This window comes from Heterodontus francisci, chromosome 3 (genome assembly GCF_036365525.1).
Source record: "Heterodontus francisci isolate sHetFra1 chromosome 3, sHetFra1.hap1, whole genome shotgun sequence".
NCBI classification, from domain to species: domain Eukaryota; kingdom Metazoa; phylum Chordata; class Chondrichthyes; order Heterodontiformes; family Heterodontidae; genus Heterodontus; species Heterodontus francisci.
In genome coordinates this window covers 201672733-201694676 of record NC_090373.1, presented here as the reverse complement: position 1 = coordinate 201694676, position 21944 = coordinate 201672733, and the positions used below count along the sequence as shown (strand labels likewise).

The following is a 21944-nucleotide window of genomic DNA, read 5'->3' as shown; positions in this document are numbered from 1 at the left end:
TGTCATCAGGGTGTGCAGTCCGCCCCAGCCATTTAAATGAGCTGTCGCACTGAATATCGCAGCGGCTCTGCAACATGCGGCCCTCAAGGGTGTACCGTCATCGTTTATGTCTGCTGCCAAATTCGGTGGCGAGACTGTAAAATGCAGCCCACTGTCTGCATCAAGAGGTTCAGAGAGGTTCCCATTGTTTAGGGTCTTCATACTTCATATTATGACCCAAATTAAAAGTTACCTCTCCAAACCAAGAATCAGGCTTTCGTAACCATAGATAAAGGGAGCGCAGAAAATATAATGTACATAGATTTTCAGAACGTGCTCGATCAGGTTTCTTCGAAGAGGCTTATTGAAAAAGTTCAGGCGTATGGAACTTTTTGTTCTTGGTATATATCATACCTTTTGTTGCTTATTTTATATATATATATATAAAAGAGATATTGGGCGTGAAATTCGGATATATAGTGCCGCTGGAGAATGCGCTATGGAAGCTGGAGGCACTCCAAGTAGGCCTCCGCCCTATGCCAGGAAGGCTTTTTACAAGGGCATCCCCTTCGCGCACTGGAAGCATCCCAAATTGTGCTGATGTCACTCAGCCCACCCAATTGATTTTACGCTTTTTTGCAAACTTGGACCTTGCAGGTTCATTTGATATATTTGCTTGTGACTCATCAATGAATATGTTTAGTTTAGAGATACAGCACTGAAACAGGCCCTTCGGCCCACCGAGTCTGTGCCGACCATCAACCACCCATTTATACTAATCCTACACTAATCCCACATTACTACCACATCCCCACCTGTCCCTATATTTCCCGACCACCTACCTATACTAGGGGCAATTTATAATGGCCAATTAACCTATCAACCTGCAAGTCTTTGGCATGTGGGAGGAAACCGGAGCACCCGGAGGAAACCCACGCAGACACAGGGAGAACTTGCAAACTCCACACAGGCAGTACCCAGAATTGAACCCGGGTCGCTGGAGCTGTGAGGCTGCGGTGCTAACCACTGCGCCACTGTGCCGCCCATATGTGTTCAGACATAAGAGAGATCCAGGTATGGTAATTTAGAATAACAGATGCTTTTGCCATGTCTCTGGAAGTACTGTGAATTGTTTTTTGAGGTGTTGTGGTGAGTTCCTGGGTTTGGCTGGGAGTGTTGCTTCATCCTCACAGGGAGGGAAGAGAATATGGTGACTATCCAAACAAAGGCTGTAACAGGTATGGGGCTGCAGTTGCAGTGCCTCTGAGTCTACAATATGGCAGGAAGATGGAACAGAGAATGTGGAGAGGGTAACCTCTCACAGAGTCATAGAGTTATATCGCACAGAAATCGGCCCTTCGGCGCACTGTATCCGCACCAGCCATCAAGCCGGTCTACTCTAATCCCATTTTCCAGCACTTGGCCTGTAGCCTTGTATGCTATGACATTTCAAGTGCGCATCTAAATACTTCTTAACTGTTGTGAGGGTTCCTGTCTCTACTACCCCCTCAGGCAGTCTGTTCCAGATTCCAACCACCCTCTGGGTGAAAAATCTTTCCTCAAATTTCCTCTAAACCTCCTGCCCCATACCTTAAATCTATGCCCCCTGGTTATTGACACCTGCGCTAAGGGAAAAAGTTTCTTCCTATCTACCCTATCTATGCCCCTCATAATTTTGTATCCCTCAATCGGGTCCCCCCTCAGCCTTCTCTGCTCTAAGGAAAACAACCCTAGCCTATCCAGTCTCGGTGCACATTGTGCTCTGCCAAGTTAAAGCCAAACTCCTCCATGCTCCTTGAAAGTGGCAGGCCAGTCAATGCACCCAGCAACTTAGTATGTTCTCCTATATACTGCCCCATCGAAGTCCTCATCTGAGTCCCCTGTAGCAGAACTCTTCAGTGACCTTGCCCTCCAGTGAGCTGGCACACAAACTATGCTTTCTCCCTGGCCTGGCTGCAGTCCACTTGTGCCCAATTGCTCAACATGTACAGATCCCAACTCAAAACTGGCTTCCAAGATATGTGCCATGCTAGTATCTGAGCAGGTGGCTGCAAGTGTCAGATCATGTGACAGGGTGTCTTCATCAGCAGCTGTACTGCTGCTCTCTCTTCCTTCTTGGTGTGTCTGACAGCAGGAAATCAGAAAGGGGAGTGTTGAGGTGAGGGGAAGAAATTTTCTGTGTGAGGCGCCCCAAATGCGAATAGACGGCTGTCACTAGGATCCTCCCAGAACAGTTTCTTCCAGGTGATGTTGAAGATTAGTTTGGGTAGGCTTTCCTAGAGATGCAGCTACAGAAGGCTTCAGTCAGGTCTTAAAGCAGGACTGCAGCAATAAAGGTTTCAGTTCCACACATTTGACATGCAAGTTCTTTAATTGTGCAGGCTTTCTTCAAATACAGGAGGAAATAGGAATCTCCTGATGCAGGATTTCTTTTCAAGAGAACGATGGGCTGGTAGCCTCCTGGCAGGTCAAGTAGCAAACTGACGTTTTAGCAGTTCAAATTGAAACTAAAACCTTTCCAGAAGTCCAGTCTCATGACAACCATAAATCTTGACTTGTCACTCCCCTGCTGGGTTTTTATTTGAAAAATGCCTTCCAGTAACTGTTTAAAGTGCCAGCATTTATGGAATCCCTTTTCAGTTTTAAAATATAGATTCTCAAATTTTAAGAAAGAAATGGAAACCTTCATAACACCTCCGTCTTTGGAGACATGAAGCACCATTTTTAAATGCATTTCATTACAATGTGTATGTAAAACAACAGTTGAAAGCATTTTAAAACACATATTTTCACACTCATCCCCCATTCACTCTTTACCTGTAGTTAATACAATTTTGCTTTTACCATCTTTACACTCATAAAACATAAACAAAGTTAGATTCACAACAAAGCATCTGAAATAACATTCTTTTTGCCTGCACAGTGGACAATCTTTAAGTTCGGGTCTTAGCATGCTTGTGTGCCCATTTTTTCATAGTTGTTTGGAAAGCTTTAAGGCGTTCCTGAGCCACATTGTAAGCTCTTGTGAGCTGTTCCCGTGACACGGATACATAATCTAGTACAGAAGATTCATCCCTCTGTTCTAAAAACCTTTCCTTAATTAGGTGTAGAGGACCTCTTATGTAGAAAATATAGAAAATTGGAACAGGAGTAGGCCATTTGGCCCTTCGGGCCTGCTCCGCCATTCAAATAAATCATGGCTGATCGTCTAATTCAGTGCCCTGTTCCCGCTTTTTCCCCATATCCCTTGATCCCTTTGGCATTAAGAAGTATATCTATCTCCTTCTTGAATATATTTAATGATTGGCCTCCACTGCCTTCTGCGGTAGAGAATTCCACAGGTTCACCACCCTCTGAGTGAAGAAATTTCTCCTCATCTCCTAAACTAAATGGCATACCCCGTATCCTGAGACTGTGACCCCTGGTTCTGGATACCCTGGCCATCAGGTATATCCTCCCTGCATCTAGCCTGTCTAGTCCTGGTAGAATTTTATAGGTTTCTATGAGATCCCCTTTCATTCTTCTAAACTCTAGTGAATATAGGCCTAGTCGACCCAATCTCTCCTCATACTTCAATCCTGCCATCCCAGGAATCAGCCTAGTTAATCTTCTTTGCACTCCCTCCATGGCAAGAGCATCAATCCTCAGATAAGGAGACCAAAATTGCACATAATACTCCTGATGTGGTATCACCAAAATGCTGTATAACTGCAGTAAGCCATCCTTGCTCCTGTACTCAAATCCTCTTGGAATAAAGGCCAACATACCATTTGCCTTCCTAATTGCTTGCTGCACCTGAATGCTTGCTTTCAGTGACTGGTGTACAAGGACACCTAAGTCTCGTTGCAATCTTTCCCAATCTATCACATTCAGCTAATAATCTGCCTCTCTGTTTTTACAACCAAAGTGGATAACCTCACATTTATCCACGTTATACTGCATCTGTCATGCATTTGCCCACTCACCCAATTTGTCCAAATCACATTGGAGCCTCTTTGCATCCTCCTCACAGCTCACTTCCCCCCCCCCAGCTTTATGTTGTCTACAAACTTGGAAATGTTACATTTAGTTCCCTCACCCAAGTCATTAGTATATATTGTGAATAGCTGGGGCCCAAGCACTGATCCCTGCAGTACCCCACTAGTCACTGCCTGCCACCCGGAAAAGACCCGTTTATTCCTACTCTCTGTTTCCTGTCTGTCAACCAATTCTCAATCCATGCCAGTATATTACTCCCAATCCCATGTGCTTTAATTTTGCACACTAACCTATTTAGTTTTAGAGATACAGCACTGAAACAGGCCCTTCGGCCCACCGAGTCTGTGCCGACCATCAACCACCCATTTTATACTAATCCTACACTAATTCCATATTCCTACCACATCCCCACCTGTCCCTATATTTCCCTACCACCTACCTACACTAGGGGCAATTCATAATGGCCAATTTACCTATCAACCTGCAAGTCTTTGGCATGTGTGAGGAAACCGGAGCACCCAGAGGAAACCCACGCAGACACAGGGAGAACTTGCAAACTCCACACAGGCTGTAGCCAGAATTGAACCCGGGTCGCTGGAGCTGTGAGGCTGCAGTGCTAACCACTGCGCCACTGTGCCGCCTTATGTGGGACCTTATCAAAAACTTTCTGAAAATCCAAATCTACTCGTTCACCCTTATCTATTCTACTTGTTACATCCTCAAAAATTCCAGTAGATTTGTTCAGCATGATTTCCCTTTTGTAAACCCATGCTGACTTTGCCCAATCCCATTTATGCTTTCCATCTCATTTCCGTAAACTAATTCAAAAGGACTAAAACCTGTAGACTCCTTAGATGAATCATTAGTGGCAAACAAAAGGAAGTCTGGCCCTTTATCCCAATCATGGGGATATTCATAACAGCAAGTCCTAATCATTGTTTTGAGGGTCTGATGGTACCTTTCAAAAATTCCCTGTGCTTGTAGGTGGTATGCTGAAGACTTTAGCTGTGCTATACCCAAATTACCCAGAACTTCTTGAAATATTTTATCCATAAAATTGGAACCTTGATCCGACTGCATTTCAATTGATAATTGATATCAAGTGAAGAATTGGGTTAACTTCTCTACCACTGCCTTAGCAGAAATTGTCCTCGAGGGAATGGCCTCTGGGAATATATTATATATATATGAAATATTTGTTTTCGGTAAAGGTCCTACACAGTCTGCCAACACCCTACAAAAATGGTTCCCCAATAACTGGTATGGGAATTAGAGGTGCCGGTTTTATGGCAGATTGCGGTTTTCCCACAACCTGGCATGTTTTACAAAACTGCATCACATCCTTGGAAAGACCTGCCCAGTAATAATGTTGACTTATATGTGATTTGGTCTTCCATATCCCGCATGTCCCACTGTAGGAATTTCATACGCTAACCTTAATAGTTCCCGGTGATACTTTGGCAGTGCCACTATCTGTTGAACAACTATCCATTCTTCATCCGCAGGTCTGTGATGAGGTCTCCACTTCCTCAACGGAATGCCACTTTTAATATAATAGACTTCTGAAACTCCTTTTGCCTCAGCTTCTGTTAGAGCTGATTGTGCCACTTTATTTAACTCTGGATCAGCTTGCTGAGCTGTGATCAGAGAAGATTTTATTCAGCATTTCCTTGGGATTATCCAAATCCCCAAAGAAAGTTTCAGATATTCGGCCAACTGTCTGTGGTGCCAATTTTACTTCCGACAATGGAACTTGTTTAGCCATTGTTCAGGTTACGATGCAAGAAGGAAACATTCCTGGAACCTTTTCATGTAACTGTTCTGTCTCTTTAACATCACCTGTTTTTTCCGTCACGACTGGAGAGGTTACTACTTTCACTTCGGTGAAATCATTCCCCAGGAGTAGGTCACCTCCGTCTACCGGCAAACTCAGGACAACTGTCACGGTTACCATTCCAGACATTAGGGTCACACTCTAGGTGCACCCAATACAAAGGTATGGGTACACCCCACCAATACCATTTACTAAAACTTTAGCATTCAATGTGCTCTCTGGTGGAAATGTTATGCCTTTCCCCAGAAAAAGAATTTGGGTGGCTCCTGTATCCCTACGTATAACTATAGGTTTGCCTGCCTCACTTGAGGCATAAGGAGTTACTTTTCCTTTCAACAAGATTTCCCTATAATTTTCAGATATCTTATTCACAACCCCTGCAGTCACAGTGGTTTTTTGTATTTGGCTTTACAGCTGCAGTCAAAGCTACAGTCTGATCTGCTCAGTCAGGGTCGCTTTCTCTGCATTGACTTTGTGTACCCCAATAACTCCCATGGGTTTACCTCACAACTTCTAGCATTCTGCACAAAGATGTCCCACCTTGTTGGGGGAAGAGTACTTGGTCTCATGGATATACCTGTCCATTCTGACTCGTTATGGTACTGGTGGTTCTGGAGAGAGCAGAAGTGAAGGCGCGGCAAATTTGTGCTGTTGCTGGGTTTCCAGACTGCATCATTTCATGCTGGTCAGAGTCTGAGCGGGTTCCAGTCCTTGGAGATTTCCTCTAGACAGTGCTCTCGTGGATGGTGATGGTGTTGAGGTCCTTACACGCTGGTATTCATGCCACTGCTGGTTCGCTCGTGTCTAGAATTAGAATTAGAACATTACAGCGCAGTACAGGCCCTTCGGCCCTCGATGTTGCGCCGACCTGTGAAACCATCTGACCTACACTATTCCATTTTCATCCATGTGTCTATCCAATGTCCACTTAAATGCCCTTAAAGTTGGCGAATCTACTACTGCTGCAGGCAGGGCGTTCCACGCCCTTACTACTCTCTGAGTAAAGAAACTACCTCTCACATCTGTCCTATATCTATCACCCCTCAACTTGAAGCTATGTCCCCTCGTGTTTGCCATCACCATCCGAGGAAAAGGACGCTCACTATCCACCCTATCTAACCCTCTGATTATCTTATATGTCTCTATTAAGTCACCTCTCCTCCTCCTTCTCTCCAACGAAAACAACCTCAAGTCCCTCAGCCTTTCCTCGTAAGACCTTCCCTCCATACCAGGCAACATCCTAGTAAATCTCCTCTGCACCCTTTCCATAGCTTCCACATCCTTCCTATAATGCGGTGACCAGAACTGCACGCAATACTCCAGGTGCAGTCTCACCAGAGTTTTGTACAGCTGCAGCATGACCTCGTGGCTCCGAAACTCGACCCCCCTACTAATAAAAGCTAACACACCATTTGCCTTCTTAACAGCCCTATTAACCTGGTTAGCAACCTTCAGGGATTTATGCACCTGGACACCAAGATCTCTCTGTTCATCTACACTACCAAGAATCTTCCCATTAGCCCAGTACTCTGCATTCCTGTTACTCCTTCCAAAGTGAATCACCTCACACTTTTCCGCATTAAACTCCATTTGCCATCTCTCAGCCCAGCTCTGCAGCCTATCTATGTCTCTCTGTACCCTACAACATCCTTCGGCACTATCCACAACTCCACCGACCTTAGTGTCCTCTTCAAATTTGCTAACCCACCCTTCTACACCCTCTTCCAGGTCATTTACAAAAATGACAAACAGCAGTGGCCCCAAAACAGATCCTTGCGGTACACCACTAGTAACTAAACTCCAGGATGAACATTTGCCATCAACCACCACCCTCTGTCTTCTTTCAGCTAGCCAATTTCTGATCCAAAGCTCTAAATCACCTTCAACCCCATACTTCCGTATTTTCTGCAATAGCCTACCGTGGGGAACCTTATCAAACGCCTTACTGAAATCCATATACACCACATCCACTGCTTTACCCTCATCCACCTGTTTGGTCACCTTCTCGAAAAACTCAATAAGGTTTGTGAGGCACGACCTACCCGTCACAAAACCGTGCTGACTATCTCTAATGTACTTATTCTTTTCAAGATGATTATAAATCCTGTCTCTTATAACCTTTTCCAACATTTTACCCACAACCGAAGTAAGGCTCACAGGTCTATAATTACCAGGGCTGTCTCTACTCCCCTTCTTGAACAAGGGGACAACATTTGCAATCCTCCAGTCTTCCGGCACTATTCCTGTCGACAATGACGACATAAAGATCAAGGACAAAGGCTCTGCAATCTCCTCCCTAGCTTCCCAGAGGTAGAACGTTTGTGGTTTCCATGCCAACTTGCCGTATTTTCATTGCATTGTTAATGTGCCACTGCAAGGGATGGGTGACCCGTTTTATGCAGATAACTTGGTAGTTGTCGGTTGTATCATTGACTTCTCATGACTCCGCTACATATCTTTGAGGATTCGGACTGGTAGGATATTTGCAAAAGCACTGGTGTCAATCTTGACCTGGAGTTTATGTTTGCCAGCTTTCTTTGAGCACATGATATTAATAGTGGCGAAAGCCTCCATTTGTTGGACTTCATCAATGTGATGTGTCAGGTTCACAATGTGGAATGTCTGCTCAACTTCTCGCTGAGAATTACTTCTCTCTGGATCCTGTCTCAGGTCTGTTTCGCTGGTGACCTTGTGTGTTGGCTTGCACTTATACAAGGCTCTGGCGTTTTTCTTGTGCTGTTGCCCTGTTTTTTGTTTGCTTGTGTTTTACTGCGACTTCTGGCTGTGTCTTTGGAGCCAGAATTCCTGCATAGGCGGGCCCAGTGTCCTTTTGCACTGCCTGCCTTGCACAGGTCACGAAATGCAGGATAATTTTGCCTTGAGTGTGGCCAACCACATTTCCAACACAGCTTGCTTGCCCTTTTCAACCTGGTTATGGTGCCGATACAGTATGGCTTTGTACTTGCTGCCATCTTCCAACAGTGCATCATGCTATGACCTTTCTTTTTCCCCCAAGACATCTTTCTGAAATGCTTCAATGGGTGTTGATACAATCACCAGCTCCATTATTTGGTCTGACAGCTGAGTTTTTTTAATCGTTCATGGGATGTGTGCATCGCTGGCTAGGCCAGCATTTATTGCCAATCCCTAATTGCTCTTGAGAAGGTGGTGGTGGGCTACCTTCTTGAACCATTGCAGTCTATGTGGGGTATGCACAACAACAGTGTTGTTAGTAAGGGAGAAGGGGTTCCAGGATTCTGTCCCAGGGAGAGTGAAGGAATGTTAATATAGTTCCAAGTTAGGATGATGTGTGGCTTGAAGGGGAACTTGTGGCTGGCTGTGTTCCCATGCATCTGCTGCCCTTGTCTTTCTAAGTGGTAGAGGTCGCGGGTTTGGAAGGTGCCATCTAAGGAGCCTTGGTGCGTTGCTGCAGTGCATCTTATAGATGGTACACACTGATGCCACTGTGCTTTAGTGGTAGAGGGAGTGAATGTTTGTGGATGGGGTGCCAATCATGCAGGCTGCATTTTCCTGGTGTTGAGCTTCTTGAGTGTTGTTGGAGCTGCACCCAACCAGTCAAGTGGAGAGTATTCCATCACACTCCTGACGCGCCTTGTAGATGGTGGACAGGCTTTTGGGAGTTAGGAGGTGAGTTACTCGCTGCAAGATTCCTAACCTGACTTGCTCATAGCCATGGTATTTAAATGGCTACTCCAGTTCAGTTTCTGGTCAATGGTGGCCCCTAGAATGTTGATAGTGGGGGATTCAGCGATCGCAATGCAATTGAGGGGCGATGGTTAGATTCTCTGAGAAATTGCATTCATTGTCCTTACTACGGCATCTACTGACAAACTGGTCTATTGAATTCTGAGGCTGTTGTCTTTAAGACATCAACTCTAGGCACTGGATTTGAAAATTCACTCTCAATCTGACCTAATCTGCCAGCACTTGCGACATCGTTGTGGGATCTTTCTGGTTCTGTTCAGATAATCCAGAGTTATTGATTCTGTGCTATCATAATTTTTACAGCCTGTTTTTCTGGTTCTATAAATTACTTGGTCTGTAAAGTATAATTGCATTCTCTGTTGGAAGAGTTTGAACTCAAATGGGATAGCCAAGGCTTTCTAGTTGATTCTTGGAAAATTGGTATCCATCTTCCTGCTGATATTTTGCTTTAACACTTACTTTAAGACTTGGTTCTGTGACTTTGTACTGCTTTCCTTTTTAAAAGCCTTGGAAATCACCTCCAAAGCAGTGAATGCACACCCCCAGAGCAAGTCCTGTGAGCAAAAGCCTTTCAGTTAGTGGGGATGGTGGGGTAGTGGGAATGTTACAAGACCAGTAATCCAGAGGCCTGGAGTAATCCTGCAACAACATGAGTTGAAATTCCACACAGCAGATGGGGGAATTTAAATTCAATCAATTAATAAATCTGGAATAAAGAGTTACTGTCAGTAATGATGATTCTGAATGTACACAATTATCATAAAAATCCATCTGGTTCGCTACTGTTCTTCAGTGAAGGAAATCTGCTGACTCTAAACACACTGCCCTCTGAAATGGCCTACCAAGTCATCAAGCTGGACAGACCAATGAGCATTGATCGAGGCACCGGAAACAACAAAGGAACACCCTGCCGAGTTGACCCTGCAAAGTCCTCTCATGAACATTTGGGACATGCCAAAATTGGGAGAGCTGTACCACAGGTTGCTCCATCACCACCCTTGGGTATATCTTGTACCACCAGCAGGACAGACCCACCAGAGTTGGCAGCACAGTGGTATACAGTCAGAAGGGACGTTGATACCAGACCCAATGAAATTTCAGGCATCAAGTCAAATATGGGCAAGAAAAACTCCTGCTGATTGCCACCTACCTATTTCCCTCAGCTGAAAAAAAATCAGTGCTCCTCCATGTTGAATACTTTTTGGAAGATGCATTGAAGGTAGCAAGAGTACAGAAAGTACTCTTGGTGGCGAACTTCAATGACCATCACCAAAGAATGACTTGGTAGCACCACTACTGACCAAACGGGTCGATTCATGAAGGACATGGCTGCCAGACTGGGCCTACAGCAGGTGTTGTACAACCAACAAAAGGGAAAGACATACTTGACCTACTCCTCACTAGACCTGTCGCAGATAGATCTGTCCACGACAATCTTGGTCAGAGTGATCACTGCACAGTCCTTGTGGAAACTAAGTCTTCACACTGAGGACACTCTCCATTGTGTTGTGTGACGCTACCACCATGCTAAATGGGGTATATTCAGAACAGATATAGCAGCTCAAAACTGGGCATCCATGAGGCACTGTGAGCCATCAGCAGATTTGCAATCAACCACCATCTGTAACCTCATGGCCTGGCATATCCTGCCCTCTACCATTACTGTCAAGCCAGGGAACCAACTCTGGTTCAATGAGGAGAATGGGAGAGCATGCCAGGAACAGCACCAGGCATACCTAAAAGTGAGATACCAGCCTGGTGAAGCTAAAACACAGGACTGTATGCATGATAAACAGAGGAAGTAGCTTGCTCTGGACCAAGCTAAGCAATCACACAACCAAAGGATCAGATCAGAGTTCTGCAGTCGTGCCACATCCAGTCAAAGCACAAAAGAAGATGGTTGTGGTTGTTGGAGGCCATCCATCTCAGCTCCATGGCGTTGCTGCAGGAATTCCTCACAGTAGTGTCCTAGGCCCAACGATCTTCAGCTTCTTCATCAATGACTTTCCCTCCAACTTAAGGTCAGAAGTGGGGATGTTTGCTTATGATTGTACAGTGTTCAGTATCATTTCTGACTCCTGAGATACTGAAACCGTCCATGCCCGCATGCAGCAAGACCTGGACAAGATAAGTGGCAAGTAATCTTTGCACCACACAAGTGATGGGCAATGACCATCTCCAGCAAGAGAGAATCTATCCATCTCCCCTTGATATTCAACAGTATTTCCATTGCTGAATCCCCCACCATCAACATCCTGGGGTTTTACCATTGACCAGAAACTAAACTGAACCAGCCACATAAATGCTGTCAGTACAACAGCAGGTCAGAGGCTAGGAATTCTGTGGTGAGTAACTCATTTCCTAACATCCCAGAGTGTGTCCACCATCTGCAAGGTACAACTCAGGAGTGTGATGGAATTCTCTGCACTTGCCTGGATCAGTGCAGCTGCAACACAAGATGCTCGACACCATCCAGGACAATGCAGCCTGCTTGTTTGCCTTCCCATCCACCAAACATTCACTCCCTCCACCACCGATGCATTGTGATAGCAGTGTGTACCATCTACACGATGCACTGCAGCCTCCATTGATAGCACATTCCAAACCCACAGCCTTTACCACCAAGAAGGATAAGGGCAGCAGGTGCATTGGATCACCATCATCTTCAAGTTCCCCTCCAAGTCACACACCACCCCGATTTAGAACCACATTGTCGTCATTTCACTGCACTGAGTCAAAATCCTGGCACTCCCTCTCGAGAGCACTCTGGGTGTACCTACACCATATGGATTGCAGTGGTTCAAGGGCAATTATGTATGGGCAATAAATGCTGGCCTTGCCAGTGACACTTACATCCCATGAAAGAATAGAAAAAAGCATAGACAGTTGTAATATCTCATTATTTAAAAGGTTTCCAGCATGTCAATTGCTCAGCCCCGGAAATCCCCACTGTTCTCTTCCTTTGTTCAATCTAGCGAATTCCAGGAAGCCATATGCTGACAGTTAAAGACAATGTTCAAGATTAAAAATGCACTCGGTTTCCTTTCAACAGCTGTCAATCGCAGACCCGCCTGTCTCAGGGGGGTTTCCTGTGCAATAACAAATGTGCTCGAGTTAAATCTGAAAACCAAATCATTCAATCTTATAATCACAACAACCAGCTCAGAGGCTGACACTGGGATTACTTTAGAGGCTCAGATAAAGGAAGGATCTGCAGATGTTGATACACAAGGCACAAATGCACATGGAATGGGGAAGGATGGGTCAAATGCCAGCTAGCTGGAAGGTGAGATCGCACACTAGTTCATAGGAACATAGGAGCAGGAGTAGGCCATTCAATGCATTGAGCTTGCTCTGCCATTCAATACGATCATGGCTGATCATTCACTTCAATGCCGTTTTCCCCTACTATCCCTATATCGCTTTATGTCATTGGTATTTAGAAATATGTCAATCTCAGCTTTAAACATACTCAATGACTGAGCTTCCACAGCCCTCTGGAGTAGAGAATTCCAAAGGTTCATAACCCTCTGAGTAAAGAAATTTCTTCTTATCATTGTTCTAAGTTGCTTCGCCCTTATTTTGAAATTGTGTCCCCTGGTTCTAGACTCCCCAACCAGGGGAAACACCTTTTCTGCATCTATCCTGTCTATCCCTTTAAGTATTTTGTAGGTTTCAATGAGATCACCTCTCATTCCTCGAAACTCTAGAGAATACAGGCCCGGTTTCCCCAAGTCTGGTGAAGCTTCGTTGCACTCCCTCTATGGCAATAATATCCTTCCTAAGGTAAGGGGACCAAAACTGCACACAGTACTCCAGGTGTTGTCTAACCAACTTTCTATACAGTTGAAGCACTCTTTGCTACTCCTGTACTCAAATCCTCTTACAATAAATGCTAATATACCATTAACCTTCTTAATTGCTTGCTGCACCTGCATGTTAGCGTTCAGTGATTTATTGACGAGGACACCCATGTCCCTTTGTATATCTACAAACTTTCTAATTTCTTATCATTTATGAAATAGTCTGCACATCTATTCCTCCTACAAAAATGGATAACCTCACATTTTTCCACATTATATTCCATCTGCCATGTTCTTGCCCATTCACTAAGTCTGTCCAAATCCCCCTGAAGCCACTTTGCATCTTCCTCACAACACACAATCCCACCTAGTTTTGTGTCATCTGCGACCTTGGAAATTTAACATTTGGTCCCCACATCCAAATCATTAATATATTGTGAACAGCTGGGGCCCAAGTACTGATTCTTGCAGTACCCCACTAGCCACCACTTGCCAACGCGAGAATGACCCGTTGATTCCTACTCTCTGTTAACTAATCCTTAATCCATGCCAGTATATTACCTCCTATTCCATGTGCTTTAATTTTGCTATCCAACCTCCTGTGGGGCACTTTAGAAAAGCCTTCTGACAATCCAAGTAGACTACGTCCACCGACTCCCCTTTATCTATTCTGTTAGTAACATCCTCAAAAAACTGCAACACACTCGTCAAACGTGATTTCCTATTCTTACTCCATGTTGACTATGCATAATTAGATCATTATTACCCTAGTATCCATTTATCACATCCTTCAGAATACATTCTAACATTTTCTCCACTACTGATATAAGGCTAACAGGTCTATTTTCTCTCTGCCTCCCTTCTTAAATAGTGAGGTGACATTTAATACCTTCCAATCTGCAGGAACCTTTCCAGAATCTATAGAATTTTGGAAGATGCTCACCAATGCATCCACTATCTCCATAGCTACCTCTTTCAACACTCTGGGATGTAGAGTATCAAGTGCTGAGGACTTATCAACTTTAAGCCCCATTAATTTCTCCAATACAACCTTTTTACCAATACTAATGTCCATCAATTCCTGATTCTCCCTAGTCCCCTGGATCTCTAATTGTGGGAGATTTCTTGTATCTTCCTCAATGAAGACAGATACAAAGTAATCATTTAGCTTGTTCTCTGCCATTTCTCCATTCCCCATTAGAAATTCTCCTGACAATGTCTGTAATGCACCCACATTTGTCTTAGCCAAACATTTACGTACCTATGGAAGCTTTTACAGTATGTTTTTATGTTTTCTGCTAGTTTACATTCATATTCTATTCTCCCTTTCTTCATCAGTTTCTTCGTCCTCCTTTGCTGTATTCTGAAATCCTCCCAATCCTCAGGGAATACACAGTAAATCAGAGGATATGAGTTACATGCAGGAACAGAGAGACCTTGATTCTTAAAGGTGTCAGGACAGATTTATAAGGTCAATAGGAAGGCATATGGTATGCTTTCCTTTATTAGCTGAGGCATACGAGCAGGGAGGTTATGCTAGAACTGTGTACAACACCAGTTAGAGCACTGCTTGAGTACTGCATACATTTGTGGTCACCACAAAACAGGAAAGATCTGATTGTACTGGAGAGGGTGCTGAGGAGATGTCAGTACTGGAAAATTTTAGCGATAAGGAAAGATTAGATGGGCTGGGACTGTTTCCTTGGCACTGAGGAGGCTGAGATGTGACTTAATGGGTGTGTTATAAAATTATGAGGGGCCGAGATCAGGACTCGCCAACCTTTTCTTTAGTGAGAGCTATTTTTGATAAATGAGAAATATCATGAACCACTTAAATATATATTGGATAGATAAATGCAAATTAAATATATCGCTATTATAATATATTTAATCTGAAGGAAAACTGATCTTAACTTTATTTCATTGTGATACTTGACACTGTGCTGTCCAAAGATAAGTGGAACCAAACAAGGAAGCCATTTTCATTGCTGCTGTGTGGATATTATTGTACCACGCTGTATCCACAAGACTCCAGAAGTCAGTTGCAGGGTACCTTGATATCAATTGGAATGTCATTTTGAAGACGAACTTTGCGACTGCATGCAAGCAGTCCCTGCTCTGTGGTTGGGGTTTGAGTATTTTTTAAATCTCTCTCTGTCTTTCTTTTCCCCTCCTCGTACCTCTCTCACCGTTGAGGCATTTACTGCTGACGCCATCTAAACTTACTTAAATAAACAGAAATGCTTGGGTGATTGATTGTTCTCTTACTCAATCAGCAGCTCCGCTGGTGGTTTTTTTGAGATGTTACTAACGGGCATCATTTAATTGGCACATGGCGAGGGTGGGACTTCCAGTAGGTGAAGGTAGGTTGAAGCAGAGTGGCAGAACGCCAGACCGTGGATCATAGGCGTACACACACACACACACACACACACACACACACACACACACACACACACACACACACACACACACACACACACACACACACACACACCCCTTACTGTGTAACGTACTGGCATAAACTCGCTTTTGAATGCACCGTGGGTCAGCCTTCAGATAGCATTAAATAAAATTTGCTTCAGCCCAACTGTCCAAAACATGAGGCCAAACCTCCCTGAGCCTGGATACAAATGCACTTTTTCAAACTTAATGCAAGCTACTCAAAGACTGACAGCGAGCTACCAGTAGCTCATGATTGGCGTGTTGGCAACCCCTGGCCGAGATAGAATAAATATGGATGACCTATTAACCTTAGCAGAGTGATCAAAACCAGGGGGCATAGATTTAAAGTAGTTGTTAGCAGGATTGTGTGCATTTTTGGTCTCCTTATCTGAGGAAGGATGTTCTTAACATGGAGGGAGTGCAAAGAAGATTTTCTAGGTTGATTCCTGGGATGGCAGGATTGACGTATGAGGAGATAATGGGTCGACTAGGCCTAAATTCACTAGAGTTTAGAAGAATGAGAGGGGATCTTATAGAAACCTAGAAAATTCTAACAGGACTAGACAGGCTAGATGCAGGGAGGATGTTCCCGATGGCTGGGGAATCCAGAACTAGGGGTCACAGTCTCAGGATACGGGGTTTGCCATTTAGTTTAGGAGATGAGAAATTTCTTCACTCAGAGGGTGGTGAACCTGTGGAATTCTCTACCGCAGAAGGCAGTGGCGGCCAATCATTAAATATATTCAAGAAGGAGATAGATATATTTCTTAAAGCCAAAAGGATCAAGGGATATGGGAAGAAAGCGAGAACAGGATGCTGAATTAGATGATCAGCCATGATCTTTTTTAAATGGCAGAGCAGGCCCGAAGGGCCGAATGGCCTACTTCTGCTCCTATTTCTTATGTTTCTATGATTAGAGGGGAGATGAGGAAACATTTTTTCATCAATAGAGTGATAGGGACCTGGAACTCACTGCCTGAAAGGGTGATAGAGGCAGAAACACATACCACAATTAAAAAGTACTTGGATATCTACTTAAAGCGTGGTGACCTGCATGGCTTTGAACCTAGTGCAGGAAGGTGAGATTAGGCTGGGTTGCTCGTCATCGACCGGTACAGACATGATGTGCCGAATAGCCTCCTTCTGTGTGGTAAGTTTTATATGATGTCTAAATTTTCTTCAGGGCTGACGATAAGAACAAAAGAAATAAGAGCTGGAGTAGGCCATTTGGCCCTTTGATCCTGCTCCGCCATTCAGCAAAATCATGTCTGATCTTCTAGAACTTAAAAAACAGGAGCATGAGCAGCCACCCAGACCCTCAAGCCTGCTCACCATTCAACAAGACTATGCTGATCCTCCACCTTTCCACACCATCCTCAATTCCCTTAGTACCCAAAAATCTATCGACCTCTGTCTCAACGACTGAACCTCCACAGCTCTCGAGGTAGAGAATTCCAAAGATTCACATTTCAGTGAAGAAAATTATCCTCATCTCTGTCTTAAATGGCTGACCCCTTATTCTAAGACTGTGACCCCGTGTTCCAGACTCCCCAGCCAGAAAAACATTCTCTTGGCATCTATAATAAAAGCAAAATACTGCGGATGCTGGAAATCTGAAATAAAAACAAGAAATGCTGGAACCACTCAGCAGGTCTGGCAGCATCTGTGGAAAGAGAAGCAGAGTTAACGTTTCGGGTCAGTGACCCTTCTTTGGAACTAGCAAATATTAGAAATGTCAAAGGTTATAAGCAAGTGAGCCGGGGGTGGGGCAAATGATAACAAAGGAGAAGGTGTAGATTGGACAAGGCCACATAGCTGACCAAGAGGTCATGGAGCAAAGGCAAACAATATGCTAATGATGTGTTGAAAGACAAAGCATTAGTACAGATAGGGTATTAACGAACTGAAGATTGAACAGCAGCAAGTACAAACATGAAAAAAAACAGTGGGTAAGCAAACTGAACAAACTACGATGAAATGAAATAAACAAAAGAAAAAAAATTGTAAAAAATTTAAAAAAGGAAAAAGAACTAAAAATAAAGGTAAATTGGGGGGACCGTCATGCTCTGAAATTATTGAATCAATGTTCAGTCCGGCAGGCTGTAGTGTGCCTAATCGGAAAACGAGATGCTGTTCCTCGAGCTTGCATTGATGTTCAGTTGAACACTGCAGCAAGCCCAGGATATAGATGTGAGCATGAGAGCAGGGGGGAGCGTTGAAATGGCAAGCAACTGGAAGCTCAGGGTCCTGCTTGCGGACTGAGCGGAGGTGTTCCGCAAAGCGGTCACCCAGTCTGCGTTTGGTCTCCCCGGTGTAGAGGAGACCACATTGTGAGCAGCGAATACAGTATACTACATTGAAAGAAGTACAAGTAAATCACTGCTTCACCTGAAAGGAGTGTTTGGGGTCTGGGATAGTGAGGAGAGAGGAGGTAAATGGGCAGGTATTACATCTCCTGCGATTGCAGGGTAAGGTGCCATGGGACGGGGACGAGGTGGTGGGGGTAAGGGAGGAGTGGACCAGGGTGTCGCGGAGGGAACGATCCCTTCGGAATGCTGACGGGAAGGGAGGGGAAGATGCGTTTGGTAGTGGCATCACGGTGGAGGTGGCAGAAAGTCTGTTGGCACTAATCAAACAATGTGTCTTTGGTGAATCAGACACGTCTGCAGGATGGAAGATCTTCTGTATGGTGAGGTGGCCAGGGCCAGACGACATGTGGGGCGCCCAAAGCTCTGCTTCAAGTTTTCTTGCAAGCATGACATAAAGGCTGTAAATGTCAACTAACGCACCTGGAGTCACTGGTTGGCAAGAGGGAAATAGCGACATGTCCTGTCGGCTGGTGTGCACTACCATGACAACCAGTTGCTACAGTAGCTTGGCAACAGGTGCCAAAGTCAAAAATAACAGCTCACAGCGTCACTTGGCAGCTTCATGTGCGGCACTTCAGGCAGAACCTACATCTCAAGGATTGGCCTTCACAGCCATCAGCAGAAGTGCACCAAGAGAAGACACCCCACCTAAATGGATTGTTTGCTGCGTATCCATCATCTTTCATAGATGGAAGGATATCAACCAAACCAATCCAACCAAAAACTAATAAGATGATAAGGGGGAGCTAGTGGATGTAGTGTCCTTGGATTTTCAAAAACCTTTTGTGATAAGTCACTTGTTACAGCCTGCTAGCCCAAAAATGTCCCGTTTATTCCTACTCTCTGTTTTCTGGCCATTGGCCAATCCTCAATCCATGCTAATATATATTACCCCCAATCCCATAAGTTCTAATTTTGTTTAATAACCTCTTGTGTAACAGTTTAGGAAATGCTTTTTGAAAATCCAGGTATACTGCATCCACCAGTGGCCCCTTATCCATCTTGCTAATTACAAATTTATCAAACACAATGTCCCTTTTAAAAATCTGTTTTCAGACTGCTTAATCATATTATAGTTTTCTAAGTGCCTTGTTACCACATCCCTAATAATACATTCTAGCATTTTGGTTACTAATGATGTTGGGCTAACTCGCCCATAGTTCCCCATTTTCTCTCTACCACCTGTCTTATATAATGTGGTTATATTTGCTACCTTTTAATCCTTGGGAACTGTTCTAGAATCTAACAAATTCTGGAAGATCAAAACAAATGCATCCACTATCTCTGCAGCTATCTCTTTTAAAACCCTAGGGTGCAAGTCATCAGGTCTAGCGGATTTGTTGCCACTTGCTCCTATTAATTTCTCCAGTATTTTATTTCCTTATACTAATTTGTTTAAGTTCCTCATTCTTGCTGGACCCTTGGTTCCCAATTATTCCTGATTTTTTGTCCGCCTTTCATCAGAACTGGCAAAGGTTAGAAAAAAATTAGGTTTTAAGCAAGTGAATGGGGGGTGGGGTGGGGCGGAGAGGGCAGTTGATGGGGAAGCGAACAAAAGGAAAAGTGTTTGATAGGGCAGAGGGCAGGAGAGATTAAATAACAAAGCTGTCCTGCGACAAAGGCAAAGAATGTGTTAATTCTTGTAATGAAAGACAAAGCATCAGTCCAGAGAGAGTGTTGATAGCAGAATAATGAACAGCTCTATCTACGTGAAAAACAGGCACATGGTTAAAAATAAAATAATATTTTTAAAAGGCCAGTCATGCTCTGAAGTTACCGAGCTCAGTGTTCAGTCCGCAAGGCTATAGAGTGCCGAATCGAAAGATCAAGTGCTGCTCTTCGAGCTTGTGATAATGTTCACAGGAACACTGGAGCAGGCCAAAGACAGAAATGTTGGCAGGAGAGCAGGGAGGTCCATTGAAATGGCAAGCGACCAGAAGCTCGGGGTCATGCTTTCGGACTGAGCGGAGGTGTCCCGCAAAGCGAGAAAGGTCAGAGACCTGAAACGTTAACTCTGCTTCTTTCTCCACAGATGCTGCCTGACCTGCTGAGTATTTCCAGCACTTTCTGTTTTTATAACCAACCCTAAAGTTCTACTTAAGCTGCGACCGTCTCCTTGATCAAAGTGTGTAGGTAACTTTCCCCCTCCCTGATGGATTCATTGAATGCATCTCAGAATCCAGTTCAAGAACTCTTAAGCCCAAGTTCCTCAAGCTGCAGACACTTAACCGCTGATATGGTTCTCCAGGATCACAGTACTCTCCACAAACCCCCACATGCTGCAGTTACAGCACACCACCTGCCCTGCCACGTCCGTCTGACCTTATTTATTTATTTGATTAGTTAATTTTTAAAATTGAATTGTTTATTTTTTTAATCAATGTGTTTATCGATTTTAAATCATGCAAAGTAAGGTAATAACAAGTTACAATTTCCTAGCTTAGAGACAAAGGAAAATCAATTACCAGCTACTGAAGGTTAAAAAAAAGAAGCAGCACCTCCCTTCCTCTCTGCACCGAATTCCCAACTTTAGTATTCATTTGCACACTCTTTTACGACCACTCTGTGCTCCACACTCAAAGTTCATGGGGCTTAAACCTATTGAAGTCTGTTTGAAAAAGGATTTTGGACATGAACATAAGTGGAAATTTGAAGATTATCTGATTAATTGGACTGGGAAAAAATCTAAAGTCTGGATAAGATGAAATATTGTTAATTTTTATAATGGCCATCTTCAGTAAATTATACATATTCTTAAATGTAGTATCTGAAAACTTTTAGTGTGTTTAATTTAAATTGATAATTTCTTTTTGACCATTTCTACATAGAAATTCATGGATAGTAATCCCAGTCTATACGAACTCCGATCAGAAATAGAGTACTATGCTGCTTTTCAACAAGAGATTGAGGAACTTAGCTCCATCATTACAGTAGATTTTATTGAACTGAACACAGGTAGGAGCTAAAGCAGATGTATGCATTAAATAACATTCTTCTTCATTCCTTCAATAATTGCCATTGTTTCATCCACGGCTGGAAGGCAAAAAAACAATCACCGGGACCACAGTTCCTCATTTTGCTGTGGAATGGCCTCTTTCTGAGACAGACTTTCAGTTCTTTCTCATCTGTTTTCAGGAGTAGATCTAGGTTAGCTGTTTCCCACAACAAAGAAAGCATGTAAGGTTGCTTCCTAATTTCTATTTGTCAGTTTAACAATATTGTGTCCCCATGTAAAGGAAAAGTCTTATTACATTTTGATTTTAGATCTTTTCCTTTACTTTCCTTCCCTCCCCCTGGATTTTTCTATTCTCATTTGGCTATGAATGAGTGTACAAATTCTTACACAGAAAAAAATGCTAAAAATGTTTTGGTTCAAAAGTGATATAATTCTGACATAGGGAACTAGTTCTAGGGCCAAATTTGGATGTTTCTTTTTTAATATTCATTCTAAAATTGTACATAAAATTCCAGTAGAATTAGCTGCTGATAGATGCACTTACCCCAAATGGCTCCATACATGCAAATGAGAGGCTAATAAGGGCCAAAGCTGTTGTTTCAGAAATTCCAGCAGAATTACACCTGACTTAAGCTTGTAGAAAAGAAAAGCAAGTTACTTTCACGAATGTAGATTAAGGAGCTACTTAATTGAAAAAAAAGAATGAATACATAATTGACAAGGGCAAAAAGAAGTACATAGAATTATATAGAACTTACAGCAAAGAAGCAGGCTATTTGAGCCAAGTTGTCGAAATCGGTGTTTATGCTTCACGTTGGCTTTATTAAGAGAAAAGTAGATAACAAAAGCAAGGA

At 43.6% G+C, this 21944-nt stretch overlaps 1 protein-coding gene across 1 annotated transcript in view; it reads left to right on the top strand.

Moving 5' to 3' along the window:
* Positions 1–21944, top strand: part of LOC137367179 (dynein axonemal heavy chain 8-like) — a 2062041-nt gene that overhangs the window by 691898 nt on the left and 1348199 nt on the right. Inside the window, exon 53 of the mRNA XM_068028615.1 lies at positions 20963–21089. Coding sequence (XP_067884716.1) covers positions 20963–21089 — 127 coding nt within the window. The remainder of the gene's footprint in view (positions 1–20962; positions 21090–21944) is intronic.